A 24629-nucleotide genomic window follows, 5' to 3' on the forward strand; every position below is an offset into this window, starting at 1 on the left:
TGCTAAAGGCAATGATGTTAGAGTATATGCTAAAAATTGGCACTCATACTGCAGTTAAGCATGTCTGATGTCTTGGATATATTTCTAATTACTGGACAAGTTTAGGGCCACACAGGTTGCAATGACATGGCAGAAAAATTGAGTGGACAGCATAGCTATGAAAAATAAAAAGGAACAAAGAAATACCCATAACAGCCAATCACACTGCAGCTATCTGTTTTAAGTACAGAGTCAAGCTTAGTGATCTTAAAGATTGATTATTTACAATGGGAAACACTCTAATAAATTATGAAGTTGTACATTGGGCTGCACAACAAGTCTCATCCTACGTCAATCACTGTCGCCCAGCAGAGATTGGGACTTATACCCTCAGGTGCCTGTTCTGGGTTTGATGCTGTACATACACACCACTAGCCTATAGGCTAGTGACCTGTCTGTTGTTGTATAGAGGGGATCGGAAAAACATGAAGCCACGCACCACAGAGCAGTTACCCACAAGCTAGTTTCACCAATTGGCTGCCATTGCCAAGTTTAATCTAGCATAGCTTTAAGGGATTAACACCCTAGTAAATTTGTGGTACAGCAGGTAAATTATATCTCCAAGATATTGATTATTTATTCTTCACTTTTCACCATTAGATATTAGACACAATTTTAACTTAAACTTTGTTTAAATCTTACTGCTTCTGCCGCTAGCTTTTTACTTCTGGATGCAGCACAAAGCTATGAGAACTTTGCATACATATTGTTGCAGCTGAAGGCCCCTGCTCTCCTGCCAGCATCACTCACTCAAGGTATGAGAGTATCTGATCAATGTACAATCAATATTTTCATTAAAGGTACATTTGGAAGACCCTAGATTTTAATTTTGAATACATCTAATAATAATATATTAAAAACATTGTAGAGCGAGCGTCCGTGTTTAGTGAAATTGCTTTTCATTTGCTGCCAATGATAGTTATAATGCAGGGAATACACGGTTGTTTATGCGCCATAATCGATCCGCTGGCTCGATACCGCCGCGTCCCCGCTCGTCCCCGCGGGCGTGCAGATCGATTCCCACTCGTCCCCGCGGGCATTTCCTAATCTTCCGTGCGTTTCTTCTTTTGTTCTCCCCGCCGGTATCGAGCGCGCAATCGATCAGGCGGGGTATCGAACAGGTCGGAAATTATCAATCGAGCCATCAGCGGCTCCATTGATAATTTCAAACGAACCATGTATTCCCAGCATAAGGATAATTTAGGTATATATATAAGTGCAGTATAAAATGAGGGATGTCAGGATTGTGTTGAGAACTATTGATGCTCTTAAATTATTCAGGAAGAGGTGATCAAGTATTACTATCAGGAATAAAAGGATCAGTTTTGGCGGTGTGCTTATTTTCCAGTTCCTGATGTGTGGCCTTCCTTGCCAGTTGCTGAAGATAGCTTTGCCGTCTGTGGTGTTTTCTGTGTACTCTGGGGTATTAGCTTTGTGACAGGTTTCGCTTCTGGAAGGTTGTCCTGTGGTTTCCCGTTTTTTGAATTTGACACGTCGCCGTCCTCTACATTGGTAGTGACTGTCTTATTTGACTGTTTTATAGCGGTATTCACCATGGACTGGCCTCTAGTGTTCATTGCTTTCTCCGTGACCATAGTTATCTTAGACTCATGTGTCTGTTCTGACCCACTCTCATCCTTTACAGTCTCATTGCTTTTGCTGCCATTAGATGAATTTGTAATTTTAATGACCCCTTCTGTTATCTTGGTCACAGGCTTGGTCACTTGATTTTCACTTAGTTGCTTACTTTCCTTTTCCCCGGTGACATTCTTTTCATGCTGCTTATTTTCAACAGACTCCAACTCTGAGCTCTCATTTTCTGATTGTTTTTCATTGCTGTCTTCAGTTTTCCCTGTAGGCTTCAATGCGTTTGTTGTGTTTTGAGATGCTGGCTTTGTCAGGTGTGACTTGTCTGCATCATCCTCATTATGTTTGTTACAAGGAGAATCTGAACAGGAACAGCTCTTTACAGTAATAAAGGTGTATTTTGTTACAGTGCCATTAGGACAGCTTAAGTCAATGGTAACCATTTCTGTTGTTGTCTCTTTACAACAACCACATGTCTGCTCCATGGATTGAGAGTTTGTGGAGTACCTGAAAGGATAAAAAATATTCAGTTAGCATTCCTTTACTATCACAAATGTGAAAATGTAACTGTAAAGCTAGCCAGAGCCACACAAGTCATCAGTAGGCCATTCTCTTACACACACCCCTTCACCCGACTGGAAAAGAACCAAAGAGTAGCTTGTGTGTTTAACTATGAGCAGAGCAGAGGCAACTACATTGATCAGGAAAGTCATCACAATGCATACATTTGAAAGTGCCGCAAGCTACATTGGGCACGGGCTTTACCGATAAAAAAAATATCACTTTAAAGGGTGCAGGAAATAGCTGGTAGTAAAATATTTGTCAATTTATTAATATTCTACTACTTAATTCATATGGTGAAATATTGTTAATATTTGCGGATATATAACTATGAACTAACTGCTCCCTACTCTCACACAGAACTCCCCCACTGATAGGCTCCTAACCTTAACCCCACCTGGTGGGCACCTAACCTTAACCCCCCTCCCTGATGCCTAACCTTAACCCCTCTGGTAGGTGCCTGGCCTTAACCCCCCTTGCTGGGCGCCTAACTCTAACCCCCAAACCTTAACACCCAACAACCCCCCCACCTAACCCCGGAGCTAATTTGGGTATCTGCTAAATAGCGTGCCCTGGGGCCACCAGCTAGCTCACACTTTTAGCTGTTTTCAATCACAATTTCTTCTCAGTTTCAGATGACATTTAGGACTTTAAGGACTTATAGCTGATAGTTTGCTCTCAATTTAAACGGACACTGAGCTCCGCCTTAAATTGCCATTTGGATTTACCTGGGGCTTCCCCCCAGCGTCCTCCTGGCTCCTCAGCCTCCTGCCTCCTCTCACCGGTCCTGATGGCGGCTCCGTTAATCGGCGGATTTGGCCTGAAGTCACTCGTGCACGCCTCCACCACACACACTAGGCATCAGCATGAAGGCCGGCGTGAGAGCCCAACAAATTCATGGTTCTCTAAGACTGAACCGTGCATGTGCAGGACTCTCAAGCGTCATGATGCGTAGCATGCGCGGCAGGGGTGAAGCCCACTTCAGACCGAATAATGGAGCCGCCAGCTGAGCAAGAAGACGAGCCAGGAAGATGCCGGGGACCTTGCAGGCTACGGGGGGCTGAAAGAAGCCCTAGGTAGGTTCAAATGGCAATTTTAGGCAGAGCTCAGGGTCACTTTAACAAGCATACTGTGAAAAAGAAGGTGCTATTCATACTGAGGGGGTGAAACCTTCAGCTTTGATTCAGCCTGGAGAGGGAACCTAATAGTGTTCATGAAAAGCTGCTCAGCCATCAGCCATCACACATGCTATATACTAGCCCTGTAGCCCCACAATGCTTGTTACAGGAAGTTCTATAACACTGGTTATTACATATTGTGAATATATACCATTACTGTCTGTCTACCCCTTCTGAAGGCAGAGCAGTGCTATGTTTTCTAGGAGCTGTGATTCTGTCCTGCACATGGGTCTACTTGGACATGTGACAAAAGTGAGGCAGAAGGATAACCTTTTTTTGTCGTTCACTGAATATTCACAGCACAGTGCTTCTGCAGCAATGCTGGTCCTGTGTCACTTGAAATACTACCTTTTCCATTGAAATTTTGCAGCAACCCAACTTAGCAAAGTAAATTATGCAATTAAAATGATATCATCATTATGCTAGAAACGCGAGTTGCACTACTCGTGCAACACACAATGGTCCCTATTGAATACACGGGCGTTATCCAATTCACTTTTTCTCCTAAGCTTTCTCCTAGAGATAATTTTTCATCTTCTGTTTAAAATAACTTTTTAGCACTCTGCAATTGAAAAAGTACTGTCAAAATTATTCTGAGAATGTTCTTGTTTGCCTTTGGCTTAAAGGAATTTTATCGATAAGATGTGGAAATATTATGTAGGAGAGAACGTAGGAAAAAAAGTGAATTGGATCAGGCCCCTTTCCTCCTAAGTTTTCTCCTAGGTGATATTTTTACACCTCATCAATGAAATTAAAGAAGGCACCCACTCTCCACAGTCATTTTTAAGGCACTTGTTTTTTAACTGACCAGAGGAAAGGAGTTATGATCTGTGAAACACATTGTCACCTACCAATTGTGCTCAAATAAAAACTTCTTTACTAACTGGTGTTTGTTTGCTTCAGGAGAGGTAAGATTGCCGCTCCTTCCTTAACATATATTTATGTCGATTATATCTTGAAATCCTATATATTTTTGGGGTGCCTCCTACCCTGTTGTTATTTCTCATCAATGAAATGCCTTTTAAGCCCACCAGCAAGCAAGAAAATACTAATAATTCTAACAGCACTTTTTTTACATTGTTTTTGGTACTTTTTCAATTACAGAGAGCTGAAAACTATCTACTAGGAAAAAAAGTATTAGACAAAGTGAATTGGACAAGGACAATGGCCCATAGACAATTACCTTTTACCTTTTTCACCTGATTTATCTCCTAGGAGATATTCAGCAATCGGGTGGAATTGTACTATCAAAATTATTTTGAGTATTTTCTTGCTTGCTGGCAGTTAAAAAAACATTTTATAGACAAGTTTGAAAATATCACCCTAGGAGAAAACTCAGGAGAAAAAGTTAATTGCATCTGGGTCCATGGCCCTTGTGCAATTAACCATTTCTCCTGAGTTTTCTTCTAGATGATAATTTTTCATTTTCTATTTGCAATAACTTTCCAGCACTTTGCAATTGAAAACATACCAAAAAGTAAGTGAAAAAGTATTATCAAAATTATTTTGAGTATCTTTTTTTTTTGGTTGCTGGAGGTTAAAAAAAGCATTTTATGGACAAGTTTGAAAATATTACCCAGGAGAAAACTTGGGAGAGAAAAAAAATAATTGCACATGGGTCCATGTATCACTTGTGTAAACACTAGCAAAGTTGCAATGCATATGTTAATTTTATCGGGGGTTATTGAATCATTACTTACTTGGACTGGCTTTCACAGTTGCCTTTACAATAGGACATCTCAACAGCATTCAGTGACTTGCAGCCATTCTGAAGGATGATCTCTTTTGCCTTTACTTTTTGACATTTTGTTTTTTGGATACCTAAAAAAAAATATTTTAAGCAATCAACATATAAACACATCCAGCATTATCACAAAACACATCCACATCCAGTTAGATAATCTAAAATGAATGTCACATGTATTGCTTTAAAAATAATTCTATTGCAGTACTTAGCATTTTCAGAAGAGACAAGGTTAATATTTCTACGGACACAAGTTTTGAACAATTAATAAATAGTATACAAAATACAGTCAAATAAACAGGTGTCCTCCACCTATATCCACTTATATAATGCAAATAGATAACAGTTGACTCCTCCCCCTAAAAATAAATGTATTGTTCATTCAAGATTATCAAACTGAAGTGAATCTGCTCTATAAAACCCCTACCTGTAGCTTTGTTCTAATTTGTAACAATTTCAGTAGCAGTTCTTTTGAAGTAGGTTTTATCCCCAATATAAATATCACACTATATAACACTGTATACCACTGTGGCATTTCCTATTTTACAGACAACAATTTAGGAATATTAGCAATTTAGCCTCACATAAAAAATGTATACAAATTACATGTATACATTTTCCTGGAAAATCTTTACAACAAAAATAACTAAATATTTATATTTCTATACCTCACTTTAATAAAATATATCTGCAAAAGATATTGATATTTAACTAGACAAAATACTTACAAGTTGGACAACATCCTTTGTCATCCTTCTGAATTGTTCCCTGTTGAAAAAAAGTCATATAACTAATAAGCATTAAGACTGCTAGCAAAATGAAATCACCTCTCGTAAGAAAATAATAATTATGTAAACACTTAGTGTTCAGAGGGCTGTGAAACCTGAAAAGGAATTCAGAGGAAATGTATATACACAAACACCCTTTGTGTCATCCCTTAGGGTTGAGCTCGATCCTGCAGGTGACACTGTGAGGAACAAGCATTGTTACATAGTTAGTTTTGTTAAATTAAGACATACGTCCATTGAATTCAACCAGAAAATATGGTACAACACCAGCCAATATATTCCAGTTGATCCATAGGAAGGCAAAAAACCCTTACAAGGTTTGGACCACTGAGCCCTAAAAGGGAAATAGATTCAAACACATCCTTTTGGTAGACCAGAAAAACATGTACTGTTGCTATGAAAAGGGGAGGAGGGATGAAGGCATGGCACACAATAGAATGGCTTCTGGTGGACGGTTAAGGAGAGGAACAATGCATTAAGCCATCGCTTAAAGATCCAGCAGGGATGATCTTTGAACAACCTGAGGAGACGCCTGTACTCCTACTAGATTCTCAGTCTAGACCGCCCTCAATGGCTGCCTTGGCTGGGTTCCAATGAGTGTGTGTATGTAACTTGTCAGACAATGTTTCTGAGGAAGATTACAAAGGAACACCAGGAGCATCAGCCTCTAACAGATACTATACTTATACTAAGTAAGGTTTTTTATTATTCCCTTGTACGATGTCATGGAAGTAGCTGCCACTTTAAATGGATACTAACAATAACAAAAAATAATAACAATCAACTTATTTTCTATCTTCAATGCACATGGTTATCCTAGAATCGGCAATTACTGGGTGGAGAATTTCCTGTTATTGTGAAAAGGGCTCAATAGATTGGAAGCCTCGCTAGTGACCAGTGATCTCACAAATTTGAGGTACAGCACATATTTGAGAGAACATAAGCTTCTATATACACCACTGGTGAGTAAGGTGTATTATGAATTGGTAAAGGGGTAACTTAGGTCTTTAAAAAGGGGCATTTTCTTTAAATTTTCTTCTCAATTTAGAAGCAGAATTCACTCTGTCAACAGTTTCAATATTCTATGTACACAAGAGACTGAATAGTGATAACAAAACATTTCAAAGAATGTGACAAAACAATGATGGTCAAATGCTCAAACTGAGATTACATCAACACTTACTGGCACACAGTTATCGAGGTCAACGTTTGGACAGGACATTTTTGTTGAGACAGTCAATAATTTATCCTTCTTTTGCACACATTTGTACTCAGTACAATTATCTCCGGGAGGTGACCAGGTTTCTCCAGGCTGAAAAGAATTCAAATGTGTTAGCAAAAATCTTTAGCAGGACTGAAAAGGTTTGTATATTGAAGATTGAAGCACTTACATTAAGTAGGTATGTTGAGTTGTCAGGTAAATCCATGATGCACTGAGCTTGGACACAGGTTCCACAACACTGTCCGGGAACTTCCTGATGCATAAAACCCTGGAGGAAAACATGACGAAGTGCAATTCAAAATTCCGTCTTTGGGTAGATTTCTAATGGGTGTTATTGTCCTAGATGTTTACCTTTGCACATTTAATGCTACACAAAACTGGAGTGCAGGATACATGGTGCTGTCCTGAAGTCTCATTCATTGTGCTGTCACACATGCACTTTTCACATGGGTTGGAAGATGGGACTAGTCCACCAGGCTACAACATAATGGAAATATAATAAGTAATAATGGAAAGAAAGTGACTGAAGCACATCATTTCAAAGCTAAACTCCAGGCCAGGGGTGTAACTACAAATCATGTGGCCGCCCAACAAAACTCTGATGGTGCCCTCTTAATGTTCAAACTCATCCCTTGCCTCCCCTTGGTGATCCTCACAGTCTGGAGGCCCATCTCACAAGGGTCAAAGTGGCCATCATGATCTTCACACCCATAACAAGTGTAGCTACAAAAACACCTAAACTGGAGTACTGGAGAGAGGAAGGTTGGTAGTTGGGAGACCCTCACACCTCTGCCTGCCCCATAGCTATGCCCCTGCTCCAGGCCAATTCCCAATTAATCATCAATACAAAAATGGAAAAGAAATGCCTCTAGTTACTTCTCTTTTAGTATGAAGTTTTCCAAAATTTTACCGACCTTTATGTATTTATTTTTTTAATAAACAGCCTATGGCTTAAATCCACAAAGCACTACCACATGCGGTAAAGCAGAAAACAGCTGGTTTTACTGTGCATTTTGTGAAATGTTAATCCACTAATGCTGTAACCGCATGAAAAAACTGAAATTACTGTCTTGTGATGTAACTACCTCATAATTGTCAATTCACAAAGAGTCGAGTGTGCAGTAAAACAAGTGAGATGTTCAGTATTTTACCTCCAGCCTGGAGCTGTCAGTAACTAACAAACAGTTATTAAACCATTCAGCAAAATAAGAAAGTTAATAATAAAAAATATATACCTAATTTAACACTAGTATTACGTAGGTAATAAAAATGGATACTCAGATACTAATGAATTTGAACTGGTACATATTTTATGTAAATTTTATGCACCTTGTACTTGTACTTTATTCTCCAGTATCATTAAATAATTAAATAAGTTGCTATCTGTATCATATCTTTCATCCATTTTCCCTGCATGGCAATGATCCATCAAATATCGAATTAACCAGCCTGGCGGTATGGACGAGATCAGCTCGTCCATTACCGCCGGAGGCTGGCGCTCAGGCCCTGCTGGGCTGATTTTTATCAAATAAAAAGGTGCACACGCAGCCGGCACTTTGCCAGCCTCGTGTGCTACCTGATCGCCACCGCAGTGCGCCAATCAGTGCGGCGAAAGAGGGCCCCCCCAGCTGCCCGAGCCCAGCACAGCCGGACCAAACAGTTCCGGCCAGTGCTAAGGGCTGGATCGGAGGCGGCTGATGTCAGGACGTTGGCTGACGTCCATGACGTCACTCCGCTAAAGCGAAACAAGAAAGGCCACTCATCGCGGCCTTTCTTGTTACTTCTGATCGCCAGAGGCGATCAGAAGTACGCAACAGGAGCGTCCTCTAGTGGGCTTTCATGCAACCAACTTTTAGTTGGCTGCATACGATAGTTTTTTTTTAATTAAAAAAAAACATCCGGTCGCCAGCCTGGCGATCTTAATAGAACACCAGGCTGGTTAAATAATGCATGGTTCCTGAAAACGCCAAATGAAAAACCTTATGTGGTAAAAATCTTTGTAAATTATCCTGCAGTTTTTCAGTAAATTGCCAAACTCTTCATTAATACTTAATAAAAATGTTTTTACTCCATGAGGTAAATTACTGAACATTAGATTTTTACCTAACAGGTCTTAGTGAATTGAAGCCAAGCTTCAACTGGAACTACAAATGAAGACTCAAGTACTTTCATACTTTGTTAGTGTACGCAATGAGGTAAGTTTGTTTTAAACTTAGATCCTGATCATACTGTACACTTAAATTATAGATTTTAGCCCCATCTTATAATACTACTATTTCAATGGTATTATCCATCGGAATAAGGTGTTACTCTGTTGCTATATATTTTTTTAAGTAAACTAGCCACCTTGTGTGTTAACCCCTATTTAAAAATGTGCTTCTAAAGTATTCCCATTACTTCTGAGGTACTATCTCTTATTTCTCTTCATATTGTTCTCAGCACTTAGGTGTAAGCACAAGCACCCTAATGCTTTAAAGTAAACCAGAGATGTACAATACTAAAGATTTGTAACTTACCTGGGGCTTTCTCCCGCCCCATAAACACGTGTGAGTCCCGCGCCTTCCTCACGTGGTCTACCGTTCAGCCGCGATCAGCCCCGGTAACCGACTCAGTCGTGTTAGTCTGGGTCTACTGCGCATGCACGGGAGGTCCTCACATGCACAGAAGACCCAGGCTGAACCCAACTGAGTCTGTTACCGGGGCTGATCACAGCTGAATGGCAGACCGCGAGAGGATGGCGAGGGACTCGTGCGTGTTTATGGGGCTGGAGGAAGCCCTAGGTAAGAATCAAATCTTTAGCATTGTACGTCTCTGGCACACTTTAAGTATGCAGTGATTACAAGTAAGATATACTTATGAACTGAGTTCAGTTTTAAGAAAAAAGAAACAGCAAACTGACTGGCTGTATGAGACTTTAAGAGTGCTAGCTTCACTACCTGATATTTCGATCCATTATGAACGCACACATCTTTAGGAACTGTGAAAAGATAAAGATGGAAGAAATATATTCATATATACAGATGAAGAGCAGTATACTTATACTGATGCTAAAGTGGTATTGTCATCCATTTTCTTTCCTCTAAAACGTTAAACACAGTACACTAATGAATAAGAAACACTTTGAGACTGCTCTGATGTCTTTTGAATGCATATTTGCACCTAATATAATTTCAGGCTGCTGGACAAATTATCAGATGTACTCCTAGAGAAGTAATTAGTGAGAAAATAGAGCATATCATGTTATCTGCTTCCCCTTGGATAAGGCAGAAGCTTTTCTGCTATGTGTTCACAGAGTATATACTTCCAATACAATCTAATAATTCTGCCCTGTAATGGCAGGCTCATCATTAAGCAGCTAAATGAAATGCAAAGCATGAGTTATAACCCTTGAAGACCAGTCAGATGGTTTTAGCTGTTAATTGTATGCTTTTTATTGCTTTAGACTATAGATGAAATTCGATGACAATGCCAATTTAAATAACTCTAGATAATTTAAATCAAATGGTTTAAGTGTCATAAAATATCTACTCCCAGGGGTGCCAAAGTACAAACGTACATACCACATTTGTAGACAGGACAGCAGCCTCCAGCATCCATCTGTGGCACAGTTTCATAGCCAGGCTCACAGGTCTTCTTGATATTGGAACAGAGACTGATGTTGCAACCTGTCACCAGGAAAAATATCAAGCAATGAATAAAGGTGTGTACGCTGTACAGAAGCACAATTCTTACTGTCCACAGGTATCGATCCCTTGGGCATCAGTTTGGTGCTACGTTCTGAACAGGCTATCTTTATGTTACTATAGAAGGGAGCGTACGCGAATCATGCAAAAATGGCGCTGGAAATTTGGGTACTGCCACTGGCCGTATTGTGTATTATATAAATGATGATTGATCATATAAACTGTGACCTGCCATAATAAAGGTGACTATTCTACAAGCTTATTTTATTGTAAATATCAATAGAGATTTTCCACTTCTTCTGTGTAAATTTACCATAAGAAGAGTTCGAGAAAAGGCATATTCTCAACTCTACAGAGGCGCTGAGCTTTGCACCAGACCTGTATGAGTACATGCTCTATTTTTTAATGCTTGATGAAGCAGGAGATGCCTGTATATACACTCACACTTTTTGGAGTATATAAATAAATCTTTGTTGTTTTGAATATATACAACAGTCTCTTTGTGTATCTGCTTGGAGGAGGTAAGTCCACCTCTGCCTCCTCTCGTTTTAACATTTTTTGTAAATGTTATTCTTTTGGCGCCTCTGTCTGCATATACAGTTTCTGTGCCTACCCTTGGTGGAAGGGTGTTTCCTATTTCCTTTCTTAATCCTGAGTAGAGTTGGGCCGAACGGTTCGCCTGCGAACGGTTCCATGCGAACTTCAGTGGTTCGCGTTCGCGTCCCGCAGGCGAACTTTTGCGGAAGTTCGGCTGACCCCATAATGCACCATTTGACCCTCTACATCACAGTCAGCAGGCCCAGTGTAGCCAATTAGGCTACACTAGCCCCTGGAGCCACTCCCCCCCTAATAAAAGGAAGGCAGCGGCGGCCATTACGCTCACTCGTGTGCCTGCTGCAGACTGTCTCTCATAGGGAAAGATTAGTTAGGCTTAGCTTGTTCCTGGCTGCATACCTGTTCTGTTCAGTGAGCCCACCATACCTGTTCTGTTCAGTGAGCCCACTGGATACCTGTATACCTGTTCTGTTCAGTGAACCCGCCACTGCATACCTGTTCAGTGAACCTGCCACTGCATACCTGTTCTGTGAACCCACCACTGCATACCTGTTCAGTTCAGTGAACCCGCCACTGTATACCTGTTCTGTTCAGTGAACCCGCCACTGTATACCTGTTCAGTGAACCTGCCACTGCATACCTGTTCTGTGAACCCAACGCTGCATACCTGTTCTGTTCAGTGAACCCGCCACTGCATACCTGTTCTGTTCAGTGAACCCGCCACTGTATTCCTGTTCAGTGAACCCGCCACTGCATACCTGTTGTGTTCAGTGAACCCGCAACTGTATACCTGTTCAGTGAACCTGCCACTGCATACCTGTTCTGTGAACCCACCACTGCATACCTGTTCTGTTCAGTGAACCCGCCACTGCATACCTGTTCTGTTCAGTGAACCCGCCACTGTATACCTGTTCAGTTAACCCGCCACTGCATACCTGTTGTGTTCAGTGGACCTGCCACTGTATACCTGTTCTGTTCAGTGAACCTGCCACTGTATACCTGTTCTGTTCAGTGAACTTGCCACTGCATACCTGTACTGTTCAGTGAACCCGCCACTGCATACCTGTTCTGTTCAGTGAACCTGCCACTGCATACCTGTACTGTTCAGTGAACCCGCCACTGCATACCTGTTCTGTTCAGTGAACCCGCCACTGCATACCTGTTCTGTTCAGTGAACCCGCCACTGCATACCTGTTGTGTTCAGTGAACCCGCCACTGTATACCTGTTCAGTGAACCTGCCACTGCATACCTGTTCTGTGAACCCACCACTGCATACCTGTTCTGTTCAGTGAACCCGCCACTGCATACCTGTTCTGTTCAGTGAACCCGCCACTGTATACCTGTTCAGTTAACCCGCCACTGCATACCTGTTCTGTGAACCCACCACTGCATACCTGTTCTGTTCAGTGAACCCGCCACTGCATACCTGTTCTGTTCAGTGAACCCGCCACTATATACCTGTTCAGTTAACCCGCCACTGCATACCTGTTGTGTTCAGTGAACCCGCCACTGTATACCTGTTCTGTTCAGTGAACCCGCCACTGCATACCTGTTCTGTTCAGTGAACCCACCGCATCAGTGCGCATACCTGTGCAGTTAAATGAACCCACCTACCTACGTGAGTGCACGCAGTGTGATATACCACTCCGTGCATACCCGATATGGACAAAACAGGTAGAGGAAGAGGTAGTGCCAGAGCCAGAGGAAGGCCACCAGGCAGGTCTGTGCGAGGTCGTGTAAATGTAATTTCGTGTGGACCTGGCCCACAGTACAGTGCTCGGAAGAAGGCACGTCCCATCACCTCCCAAGATTGTCAGGACGTGGTTGAGTATTTAGCGACACAGAACACCTCATCTTTCTCAGCCACCAGCGCTACTACTAGCACCACTTCCGCTGCATTTGACACTTCGCAAGAATTATTTATTGGTGAAATCAATGATGCACAGCCATTGTTGTTACAGCCAGATGAATTTTCACCAGCTCATATGTCTGAGTTACGCGACAACATTATGGATGTAATGTGTGAGGAGGAGGAAGGACCTACTGATGGTGCATGTTTGGATTTTTCTGAGGCAAGCGAAGCTGGGCAGGATAATTACGATGATGACGATGATAGGGATCCTCTGTATGTTCCCAATAGAGGAGATGAAGAGGGGGACAGTTCAGAGGGGGAGTCAGAGAGTAGTAGGAGGAGAGAAGTTGCTGAAAGAAGCTGGGGCAGCTCTTCGTCAGAAACAGCTGGTGGCAGTGTCCGGCACCATGTATCGCCACCTATGTACAGCCAGCCAACTTGTCCTTCGGCATCAGCTGCTGAGGTCCCCATAGTGCCCACATCCCAGGGTGGCTCAGCGGTGTGGAATTTTTTTAATTTGTGTGCCTCAGATCGGAGCAAAGCCGTCTGTTCGCTCTGCCAACAAAAATTGAGCCGTGGAAAGGCCAACACTCACGTAGGGACAAGTGCCTTACGAAGGCACCTGGAGAAAAGGCACAAACAGCAATGGGATGGCCACCTGAGCAAAAGCAGCAGCAGCACACAAAAGAAAAGTCACCCTCCTTCTCCTCTTCCTCCTTCAGGTGCATCATCTGCTTCTGCCGCTTTCTCCCTTGCACCTTCACAGGCACCCTCCTCCACTCCGCCTCTGCCCTTGAGCGCTTCCTGCTCCTCTGCCCACAGCAGCAGTCAGGTGTCCGTGAAGGAAATGTTTGAGCGGAAGAAGCCAATTTCGGACAGTCACCCCCTTGCCTGGCGTCTGACAGCTGGCGTGGCGGAACTGTTAGCTCGCCAGCTGTTACCATACCGGCTGGTGGACTCTGAGGCCTTCCGTAAATTTGTGGCCATCGGGACACCGCAGTGGAAGATCCCAGGCCGCACTTATTTTTCTAGAAAGGCCATACCCCAACTGCACCGTGAAGTTGAGAGGCAAGTGGTGTCATCTCTTGCGAAGAGCGTTGGGTCAAGGGTACACCTGACCACGGATGCCTGGTCTGCCAAGCACGGGCAGGGCCGCTACATTACGTACACAGCCCATTGGGTCAACCTGGTGAACGATGGCAAGCAGGGCGCAGCGGACCAAATTGTGACACCTCCACGGCTTGCAGGCAGGCCTCCTGCCACTTCCTTTCCTCCTGCTACATGCTCTTCGCTGTCCTCCTCCTCCTTGGCTGAGTGGCAGTTCTCCTCTCCAGCTACACAGCCCCAGCTCCGCAGGGCCTATGCTGCATGCCAGGTACGATGGTGTCACGCCATCTTAGACATGTCTTGCCTCAAAGCGGAGAGTCAAACTGGAGCAGCTCTCCTGGCTGCTCTTAAGAAACAGGTGGATGAGTGGCTGACCCCGCACCACCTGGAGATAGGCAACGTGGTGTGCGACAACGGCAGCAATCTCCTTGCCGCTTTGCATATGGGGAAGCTGACACACATACCCTGCATGGCACATGTCATGAATCTAGTTGTTCAAAGATTTGTGTCAAAGTACCCTGGCTTAGCGGATGTCCTGAAGCAGGCCAGGAAGTTCTGTGGGCATTTGAGGCGGTCTTACACAGCCATGGCACGCTTTGCGGAAATTCAGCAGAAAAACAACTTGCCGGTGAGACGCCTGATTTGCGATAGCCCGACTCGCTGGAATTCGACCCTGCTCATGTTCTCCCGCCTGCTAGAACAGGAGAAAGCCGTCACCCAGTACCTCTACAACTACAGTAGAACGAAACAGTCTGGGAAGATGGGGATGTTCTGGCCCCGACAACTGGACACTGATGAGAAATGCATGCAGGCTCATGCGGCCGTTTGAGGAGGTGACCAACCTGGTGAGCCGCAGTGAAGGCACCATCAGTGACTTGATTCCCTACGCTTACTTCTTGGAGCGTGCTGTGCGTAGAGTGGTGGATGAAGCTGTGAATGAGCGTGACCAGGAACAGTTACAGCAGGAACAGGCATGGGACCAATTTTCATCAGACCCAGCTGTTTCCTCAACACCTGCGGCAGCACAGAGGGGGGAGGAGGAGGAAGAAGAGAAGTCATGTGCTGAAGACGAGTCAGACTCAGAGGATGATGAGCAAGGTGTTTATTTGGGGGAGGAGGAGGAGGGGACGGTGGCAGGAGAACAACTGCAGCAGGCGTCGCAGGGGGCTTGTGCTGCTCAACCTTCCTGTGGTATTGTTCGCGGCTGGGGGGAGGTGGTTGACTTACGTGACGTCACTGAGGAAGAGCAAGAGGAGATGGATGGTACATCTGGATCCGACTTTGTGCAGATGTCGTCTTTTATGCTGACCTGCCTGTTGAGGGACCCCGTATAAAAAACCTCAAGGGGAATGAGCTGTACCGGGTGGCCACACTACTAGACCCTCGGTACAGGCACAAAGTGGCGGACCTGTTACCAACTCACCTGAAGGTGGAAAGGATGCAGCACATGCAGAACAAGCTGTCAACTATGCTTTACAATGCCTTTAAGGGTGATGTGACAGCACAACGCCAGCAAGGTACCACTGCCACTAATCCTCCTCCCGTGTCCACGCAGTCAAAGACAGGACGCTCCAGCGATCTCATGGTGATGTCGGACATGCGGACGTTGTTTAGTCCAACGCCTCGCCGCAGCCCTTCCGGATCCACCCTCCACCAACGCCTGGAACGGCAGGTAGCTGACTACCTGGCCTGAAGTGTGGATGTAGACACTGCTGTGAACAGCGATGAGGAACCCTTGAACTACTGGGTGCGCAGGCTTGACCTGTGGCCAGAGCTGTCCCAATTTGCCATCCAACTTCTCTCCTGCCCTGCCGCAAGCGTCCTGTCAGAAAGGACCTTCAGCGCAGCTGGAGGCATTGTCACTGAGAAGAGAAGTCGCCTAAGTCACAAAACTGTTAAGTACCTCACCTTTATCAAAATGAATGAGGCATGGATCCCGGAGGGCTGCTGCCCGCCCCAAGACTAAGTCAGTTCCCGCACACACAGCATCTCTGCCTGCACGCCGTGTGACTGGCTGCCTGGCCTGCCCCAAGAAGACTAAGTCGCTCCCAGTCCCTCCACACAGCATGTCTGCCTGCAGGCCGCTTGACTACCTTCTCCGCCACCACCAACAGGGTCCGGGACTCCAGGCGGATTGCTGAATTTTTTAGGCCGCTGCTAGCAGCGGCCGCTGTAATAATTTTTCTGGTGCGTGTACATGACTGCCTAATTTTTCTGGCTGCACTGCGGGCAGCTGCAACAACAAAAGAAAAGGCATGTACATGCGCCCATTCCCCTTCGTGATCATTACCTTGCCGTGGTGAAGGGGCTTGCGTATCACAATGAAGCAATGACCGGCGCCTAGATGAGTGTCTCGGGGGGCACACCCAGGATAATAAGGTCGTTGCCTCATTGTGGTCAGACCAAATTTGATCAGTTGGACAGTCACTGTTCTGTCATTCAGCTACATTAGCCAGGCGACCATATGGGCTGTAAAGCCACCAAAACCTGCACTCTCGCCATGGTGCGCACCAGTCCAGCACGGCCGTCACTACACAAACAGCTGTTTGCGGTGCGTTGCACGGTGAGTTTGGTGTGTCAGTGTGAAGCAGTACCTTAATTACACTACCTGATTGATGTATACACATGCAAGATGTTTTAAAGCACTTTAGGCCTGTCATTTAGCATTCAATGTGATTTCTGCCCTTAAAACGCTGCTTTGCGTCAAATCCAGATTTTTCCCGGGGACTTTTGGTATGTATCCCACTCCTCCACCTGGGGGTCCAGGTGTTAGACCCCTTGAAACATCTTTTCCATCACTTTTGTGGGCAGCATAATTTTTTTTTTTTTCAAAGTTCGCATCCCCATTGAAGTCTATTGCGGTTCGCGAACTTTTACGCGAACCGAACCTTACGCGGAAATACGCGAACCCGGTTCGCGAACCTAAAATCGGAGGTTCGGCCCCACTCTAATCCTGAGTGGGGACAGGTCTAATCACCCCATCTACTGATATAGCGGTTACCTGGATGGTAACCCTTGTTTGTGAGTATATCTGTATACTTACCTCTACATATCGATTCTACCAGTACATACTACACTTTCTGTTGGGCTCTCAGTGTCTCCATCCTTGACATATTCTCAACTGGATCAGGTGTTTGACTAGTTAAGTCTAATTGGGTGCTCATGATAGTGTGTGTGACTTCTCCTTTTTGATTCCTGTGTAGGTTAAGCATAAGTGAACTATGATTGTGACTAGCCATTCAGAGACAAATCAGTCACCTCATCAAATTGTTTAGCGTGTCTTCATGAAGCTCCTCAAAATTGGCCACAGATCTCTAGACAAAAATGTAATTTAGCTTCTCTGCAATATTTTTAAAATGTATTTGAGGTTTGACAACATTCGTTCTGCTCGGTTCCCCTGCACCTGAATATTGGGGGGGGGGGGGGGGGAGACTTTGCTGTATGACCTGGGCAACAGGGGCGTACCAACAAACCTTGCAAGGGATGCAGCCGCAAAGGGCCCCGTGTGGGGAGAAGTTTCTATCACTGTCCTGAGAGACTGACAACTAAGGGTACAGAGAGAAAAAACTTTCTGTTCTCTGCACATGTTCTAATGACTGCATCTGCTCAGCCACTGATAAGGAATCATACAAAGTTTTGCAGACAAAGGTTTGTAGACAGTCCCGATTCAGTGTGCAGCAGGCTTTTGTGCAGCCTCTCCAGCCACTCCCTAAGTGCTTTGTACTGTAGTGATGCTGGAGGAGTCTGCAGAGCCAGTTCTGTGCCATCAGAGGTGGAGAGAGTGAGTGTAATAAGCTGACGCTGGGCCCACACTCATCTGTCGGTTTTCTGTATGCGTTGTCTGTATGTGTGTGTGAAAGCATGCACATTTTATCACAGCAGCTAATGTAATTGATAGAAAAAATGTGTGCAGTGCTTCACTGCTGTCTGTTTTTATCTGCATGGGGAAAACACATTCAAGTGTGCACTAGCCAATTGAATAACATTAGTTCTCAGTTTACCTGTGCAGAAAGCGAATTGAACAACATTAGTTCTCAGTTTACCTGTGCAGAAAGCGGGGGCAGGGGAGGAGAGGCCACATTCAAAGTTTCACGGAGGGCCCAGTGATTTCTAGTTACGCCTCTGCTGGGCAGATTAAATGGAACAGAGTTGAAACTGTTGTAGAAAGAGCCCTTACTGTTCTACGTACTAGGTTCTTATGTGTGGCATCTCCATCCAGGAATTCTGCAATACTGAACCATCTATACCGGTGTTTCTGGGCAGCTCTATGGTGGTGAGTCCACATCAATAAATTAATAGTATAGGGTGAAATCCTCAATAGAATAAAGTACTAAAGCTACAACAGGGTGCTATACCAAAAGGCTTACATCCTACTCTCCCCATAAACAAGTAAAACTGATTTGCACTATATCAAGTGGAAGTGCTTCAATGTTTTCATTTTCTTGGTGGGGAATCTGGGGATACATCAAGTCTATTCATAAAAAGATTATTTGCATGTGCAGATGAGATCCGTGGTAAAGCTAGAGGGATGTTCTCCTGGCCTGACACAATCCTAGCTTATGAATATAGTAATTAAGGTCAGAAAGCAGAAAACTGAAAACCTAAACTGCACTTTGTGGGCAACAAATGCAAGTTCTAATGAAACAGTAACATCAATATCCCCCTTGGCGATATGAAACATTCCGCCAGGGGGCAGCGCAGCAGTTTTTTAAATTTTTTATTTTTTTTAAATCATGTAGCGAGCCTAGGGCTCAGCGGCATCCCCCCAGCCCCGCCGATCACCTCCGGCGATAGGCGATCAGGAAATCCCGTTCAAAGAACGGGATTTCCTGGAGGGCTTCCCCTGTCGCCATGGGGACTCCAGATCCACCCCTCGGCGCTGCCTGGCACTGATTGGCCAGGCAGCACACGGTGTCTGGGGGGGCGCGCGCCGCAACGAATTGGGCGCGCGGCAGCGGCGATCGGGGTGCTGGCGCAGCTAGCAAAGTGCTAGCTGCGTCCAGCAAAAAAATAATTATTTAAATCGGCCCAGCAGGGCCTGAGCGGCACCCTCCGGCGGCTTACCCCGTGTCACACACGGCTTTACCGCTAAGGAGGATATTATCCTTTCTCTCACAGAATTAGCATTTTTTTGCTTTTAGCTTAGATCAGAGGTGACACTCACGGCACTCAGTGATTTGACAACAGGGGTTTGATGGATCCAGTACAGAAACCAGCATAGATCCTTCCTCAGTGCAGGCTGTAGGCATTGGCATTGCGCAGGATCTTGCGGCACACTGCACACTCATGGTTGCATTATCACATATACATGTCTGGCAGTTGCTTTCCCATGTTTCCCCAGGCTAGAAGTAAATGAACAATGTCAGAATACCAAGAGATCACGCAATTTACTGTTATATGCCACATATCAGTTATCTATCTGTCTTACCTCTCTGGGCATTCCATCTGGGCCAGCACATCCTGCACAAAAAAAGTAGAGCTATTTAGACCTGGAAATAAGGACTTGGACACCTAAATGATTAGAAATACTACGTACCGCATGTAGTCACACATTTATGAGTTATAGTGTTGAATTTTGTAGTTCCCTCTGGGCAGTAGCATCCTTCCATGAAATCATTCCTAGACTTGTTAAAGAATGCTTCATTGTATCTGGAAGTAGAACAGATATCAATAAAAGATAGATGAAACACAACAACAGATACAAAACATAAAAAAAATCTAAACAAACTTGTACATTATACTAACCTAGGGTTACAGGTAGGTTCCACAGCAGGTCCACATGCCTTATACTCCAGGTCTGAGGTGCAGTTCATGGCTAATCAATGGTAAAAAAAAGTGAAACATTTAGAGCGGACCTTTCCCTAATATTCCAAGTTTGCATGTCTAAATTGGGTCCAAGTCACAATATATGAACAATGTTTTATCAAAACTATTACATGTTTAATTAGATAAAATTAACTATATAGATTTATAGATATATTAATTAGATGACTGTTCCAAGACACTATGGGGCCTCATTTACTAAGGTTATCCTGAGCTAGAGAACATATGTAGTCTTTCAAAATTGGCCTCGGTTCATTAAAAAATTGGATGCTCTTACTTGGCAAAACTGTAACTCTTGCCTGTGTAACATCAGATCATAGTGAGAGTTGCTAAAATGTTAGCTTTTGTGGTACTGCAGTCACATGTATGCACACATAAAGAACCTTTCTTTTAATAAATCTAATTGACAAAAGTTCTCGTTATGTGGGCTGAACATGACTGCAATGAGCAATAGCACACATGCTAGTACATTAAGCTTTCAGCTAACCTTACTATGGTGTGATATATTTCCAGCAGGGGTTTCAAAGTAAAAGCTACCTAATAGCAAATATATTCTACAAAAAAAATCTAGACCAGGTTTTTCTGTACCATATATGTGCACTACAGGCCTAGAGTCTAAACCAGCATGCTCTTCCCTTAATAAGGCAAGTTAACTCACAAGAAATTAGCCAATTAGCTGTTACACTGCAACAAACTCTGATGCTATCATTATAGTTACGTTTGCTAATCCCAAAATCTCAGAAACAACACTTCACAAGCCAGCCATGAACAGAGTAGAGATGGCCCGAACAGTTAGCTGGCGAATGGTTCCTGGCGAACTTCGGTGGTTCGCGTTAGCAGTGAACCAGGAACTTTTTCAAAAAAAAGTTTAGTTCGCCCATAGACTTTAATGCCCGCCAACTTTAGTTAATAGCAAAGTCCCCTTACATAGTAAAAACACCAAATTTGCAAGGTATGTAGAGGAGGGCAGTGACTACAAGAGGAATTTTTTTTTTTTTCAAAAAGACCTTATACTTTTTGAGAAAATCGATTTTAAAGTGTCAAAGAAAAAAGAGCCGATTCATTAAAAAAGAACCGATTCATTAAAAAGAACCGGATGATTCATGAACCGTTAGTATAGCTTAGAATGCGGCCTGTGCAGGACGTATAGCTGTCGGCTCCCGCTGTCTCTCCCCACCTGCCTTCACCTGTCACCCTCACCTAGGCTGGCACCCGGTGCACCCATGGCTGCACCAGGTGCCAGCCTAGGTGATGGTGACACGTGAAGGCAGGTGGGGAGAGACAGCCGAAGGCGGCAGCTATGCGTCCCAAAGGACGCATTCTCTGCTATGTGGGGGGGATCGGAGATCTTCAACTTAATTGAAGATTGCAAGATAAGAGGATACTGTATTCGTTACATCGTTTACTGAGGAAATTGGCGTGGGAATTTTTTTTTAAAGGTACAGGTAAGTATTTATGGTTAATTTAGAATAATAAAATACTTTTCTCGTGGTTGTGTTTTTATTTCATTTAACCCTTTGTGGAAATGGGTAAGGGGTACTTAGTACACCTATACTCATTTCTCCTGGGAGGGGGGTGGGCATCTGGGGTCCCCTTCTTAAAGGGGACTCCCAGATGCCACCATGAACCCCCCCCAGGGAGTCATCGCCCCCACCTCTGGTTCCCCAGGAGGCAGAAACCTGTGCTTTAGTACCCTCAAAACCTAGGCCCCAATGAAAGCCTATGGGGGATTTTAGCACTTTTGCACCCCCGTAACTCTGGTTTGCAGAGATGTAGGGAACCCAACATTGGAGTGCAAGTACAACAATATGCCGTCTACCTGCATGAGACATGTTGTGAGATTCAGACTTTGCTAACGGCCATGGCTGCGATTTATGTTCGTCAGAATCGCCAGCATTAACATTGCCAAAATAAACAGGTTTTTGTGACCCTAGGCTATGACCTCTTTGGCCTAGGGGCCCGAAACTCACCAGTCATGAGCCCCCTAAGAGTCCCTACAATGCTAGAATATTTGCCACTGCTGAGCCATCGCCCTTTGAAAAAATTTGAGATTTTGGAAAGTAAAATGGGAGGCCCAATAAAATCCTATGGGGGATTTTAGCACTTTTGCACCCCCGTAACTCTGGTTTGCAGAGATGTAGGGAACCCAACATTGGAGTGCAAGTACAACAAGATGCCGTCTACTTGCATGAGACATGTCGTGAGATTCAGACTTTGCTAACGGCCATCGCTGCGATTTATGTTCGTCAGAATCGCCACCATTAACACTGCCAAAATAAACAGGTTTTTGTGACCCTAGGCTATGACCTCTTTGGCCTAGGGGCCCGAAACTCACCAGTCATGATCCCCCTAAGATTCCCTACAATGCTAGAAAATGTGCCACTGCTGAGCCATTGCCCTTTGAAAAAATGTGAGATTTTGGAAAGTGAAATAGGAGGCCCAATAAAAGCCTATGGGGGATTTTAGCACTTTTGCACCCCCGTAACTCTGGTTTGCAGAGATGTAGGGAACCCAACATTGGAGTGCAAGTACAACAATATGCCTTCTACCTGCATGAGACATGTCGTGAGATTCAGACTTTGCTAACGGCCATGGCTGCGATTTATGTTCGTCAGAATCGCCACCATTAACATTGCCAAAATAAACAGGTTTTTGTGACCCTAGGATATGACCTCTTTGGCCTAGGGGCCCGAAACTCACCAGTCATGATCCCCCTAAGATTCCCTACAATGCTAGAAAATGTGCCACTGCTGAGCCATTGCCCTTTGAAAAAATGTGAGATTTTGGAAAGTGAAATAGGAGGCCCAATAAAAGCCTATGGGGGATTTTAGCACTTTTGCACCCCCGTAACTCTGGTTTGCAGAGATATAGGGAACCCAACATTGGAGTGCAAGTACAACAATATGCCTTCTACCTGCATGAGACATGTCGTGAGATTCAGACTTTGGTAACGGCCATGGCTGCGATTTATGTTCGTCAGAATCGCCACCATTAACATTGTCAAAATTAACAGGTTTTTGTGACCCTAGGCTATGACCTCTTTGGCCTAGGGGCCCGAAACTCACCAGTCATGAGCCCCCTAAGAGTCCCTACAACGCTAGAAAATTTGCCACTGCTGAGCCATTGCCCTTTGGAAAGATTTGAGATTTTTTAAAGTAAAATAGGGAGCCCAATAAAAGCAGTAGCAGAATTCAGCACTTTTGCACCCCTATAACTCTGGTTGGTTATCATCGCCGACTTTAGCAGTTAATAGCAATGGCCTCTTACATCCTAGCCATACCAAATTTGCAGGATATGTTAAAAAGATAGCAGGAAACAATATTCAAAGGACTTCAGAGGCCACAAATGGGAAAACAGTTAAATACCCTTTCATAATCCAGATCCATGGAGGACGTCATCTGCGCCCTCCAGTTCATTCCGCCATGGCTCCCGCAGTAATACCAGCCCCAGTCGGGTCCTGACCCCTCCAAACGGGTCAGGTTCTCATTCCCCCCTCAATATGGCCACCACAGATTGCCGCGGCTGCGCAGTCCGCATAGACGCGATTGCCAAGCCTTCCCCTCCCCTCCAAGCCTTCCCCATCCCCCCCCCCGGTAGGGCACCCCTTTGTAGCCCATATTTTTTATTTGGCTACAAGGTTTTTGGCTACAAAAGGGCACCCCTTTGTAGCCCATATTTTTATTCGGCTACAGTAGGGTGCCCCTTTGTAGCCCCTATTTTTTATTCAGCGACAAGGTTTTAGGCTACAAGGTTTTTGATTCTGCTACAAAAGGGCACCATTTTATAGCTGAGATTTTTGATTTAAAGGTGCAGGGGAGGTTAGGATTCGGCATCATAAGCGGGGAGGGTCTTAGGGTTAGGCACCACCTGGGGGGTCTTAGGGTTAGGCACCACCAGGGGAGTCCTAGGGTTAGGCACCACCTGGGGAGTCTTAGGGTTAGGCACTAGTGTTGGGCGAACATCTAGATGTTCGGGTTCGGGCCGAACAGGCCGAACATGGCCGCGATGTTCGGGTGTTCGACCCGAACTTCGAACATAATGGAAGTCAATGGGGACCCGAACTTTCGTGCTTTGTAAAGCTTCCTTACATGCTACATACCCCAAATTAGCAGGGTATGTGCACCTTGGGAGTGGGTACAAGAGGAAAAAAAAATATTTGAAAAAGAGCTTATAGTTTTTGAGAAAATTGATTGTAAAGTTTCAAAGGAAAAACTGTCTTTTAAATGTGGAAAATGTCATGTTTCTTTGCACAGGTAACATGCTTTTTGGCGCCATGCAGTCATAAATGTAATACAGAGAAGAGGTTCCAGGAAAAGGGACCGGTAACGGTAACCCAGCAGCAGCAGCACACGTGATGGAACAGGAGCAGGCGCAGGAGGAGAAGGCCATGCTTTTTGAGACACAACAACCCAGGCCTTGCATGAGGACAAGAAGCGTGCGGATAGCATGCTTTTTACCGCCATGCAGTCATAAATGTAATAAAGATAAG

The 24629-nt window shown here is 44.4% G+C and overlaps 1 protein-coding gene across 1 annotated transcript in view; it reads right to left on the reverse strand.

Moving 5' to 3' along the window:
- Positions 1–1376: 1376 nt before the first annotated feature.
- Positions 1377–24629, reverse strand: part of LOC137537847 (mucin-5AC-like) — a 108151-nt gene continuing 84898 nt past the window's right edge. The window contains exons 11-19 of the mRNA XM_068259799.1: positions 19854–19966; positions 19746–19777; positions 10680–10784; positions 7471–7596; positions 7289–7387; positions 7081–7209; positions 5838–5877; positions 5066–5186; positions 1377–2133 (exon numbers count right to left, since the gene is read on the reverse strand). Coding sequence (XP_068115900.1) covers positions 1377–2133; positions 5066–5186; positions 5838–5877; positions 7081–7209; positions 7289–7387; positions 7471–7596; positions 10680–10784; positions 19746–19777; positions 19854–19966 — 1522 coding nt within the window. The remainder of the gene's footprint in view (positions 2134–5065; positions 5187–5837; positions 5878–7080; positions 7210–7288; positions 7388–7470; positions 7597–10679; positions 10785–19745; positions 19778–19853; positions 19967–24629) is intronic.

The sequence above is a fragment of the Hyperolius riggenbachi genome, chromosome 11, assembly GCF_040937935.1.
Source record: "Hyperolius riggenbachi isolate aHypRig1 chromosome 11, aHypRig1.pri, whole genome shotgun sequence".
Lineage (NCBI taxonomy): Eukaryota > Metazoa > Chordata > Amphibia > Anura > Hyperoliidae > Hyperolius > Hyperolius riggenbachi.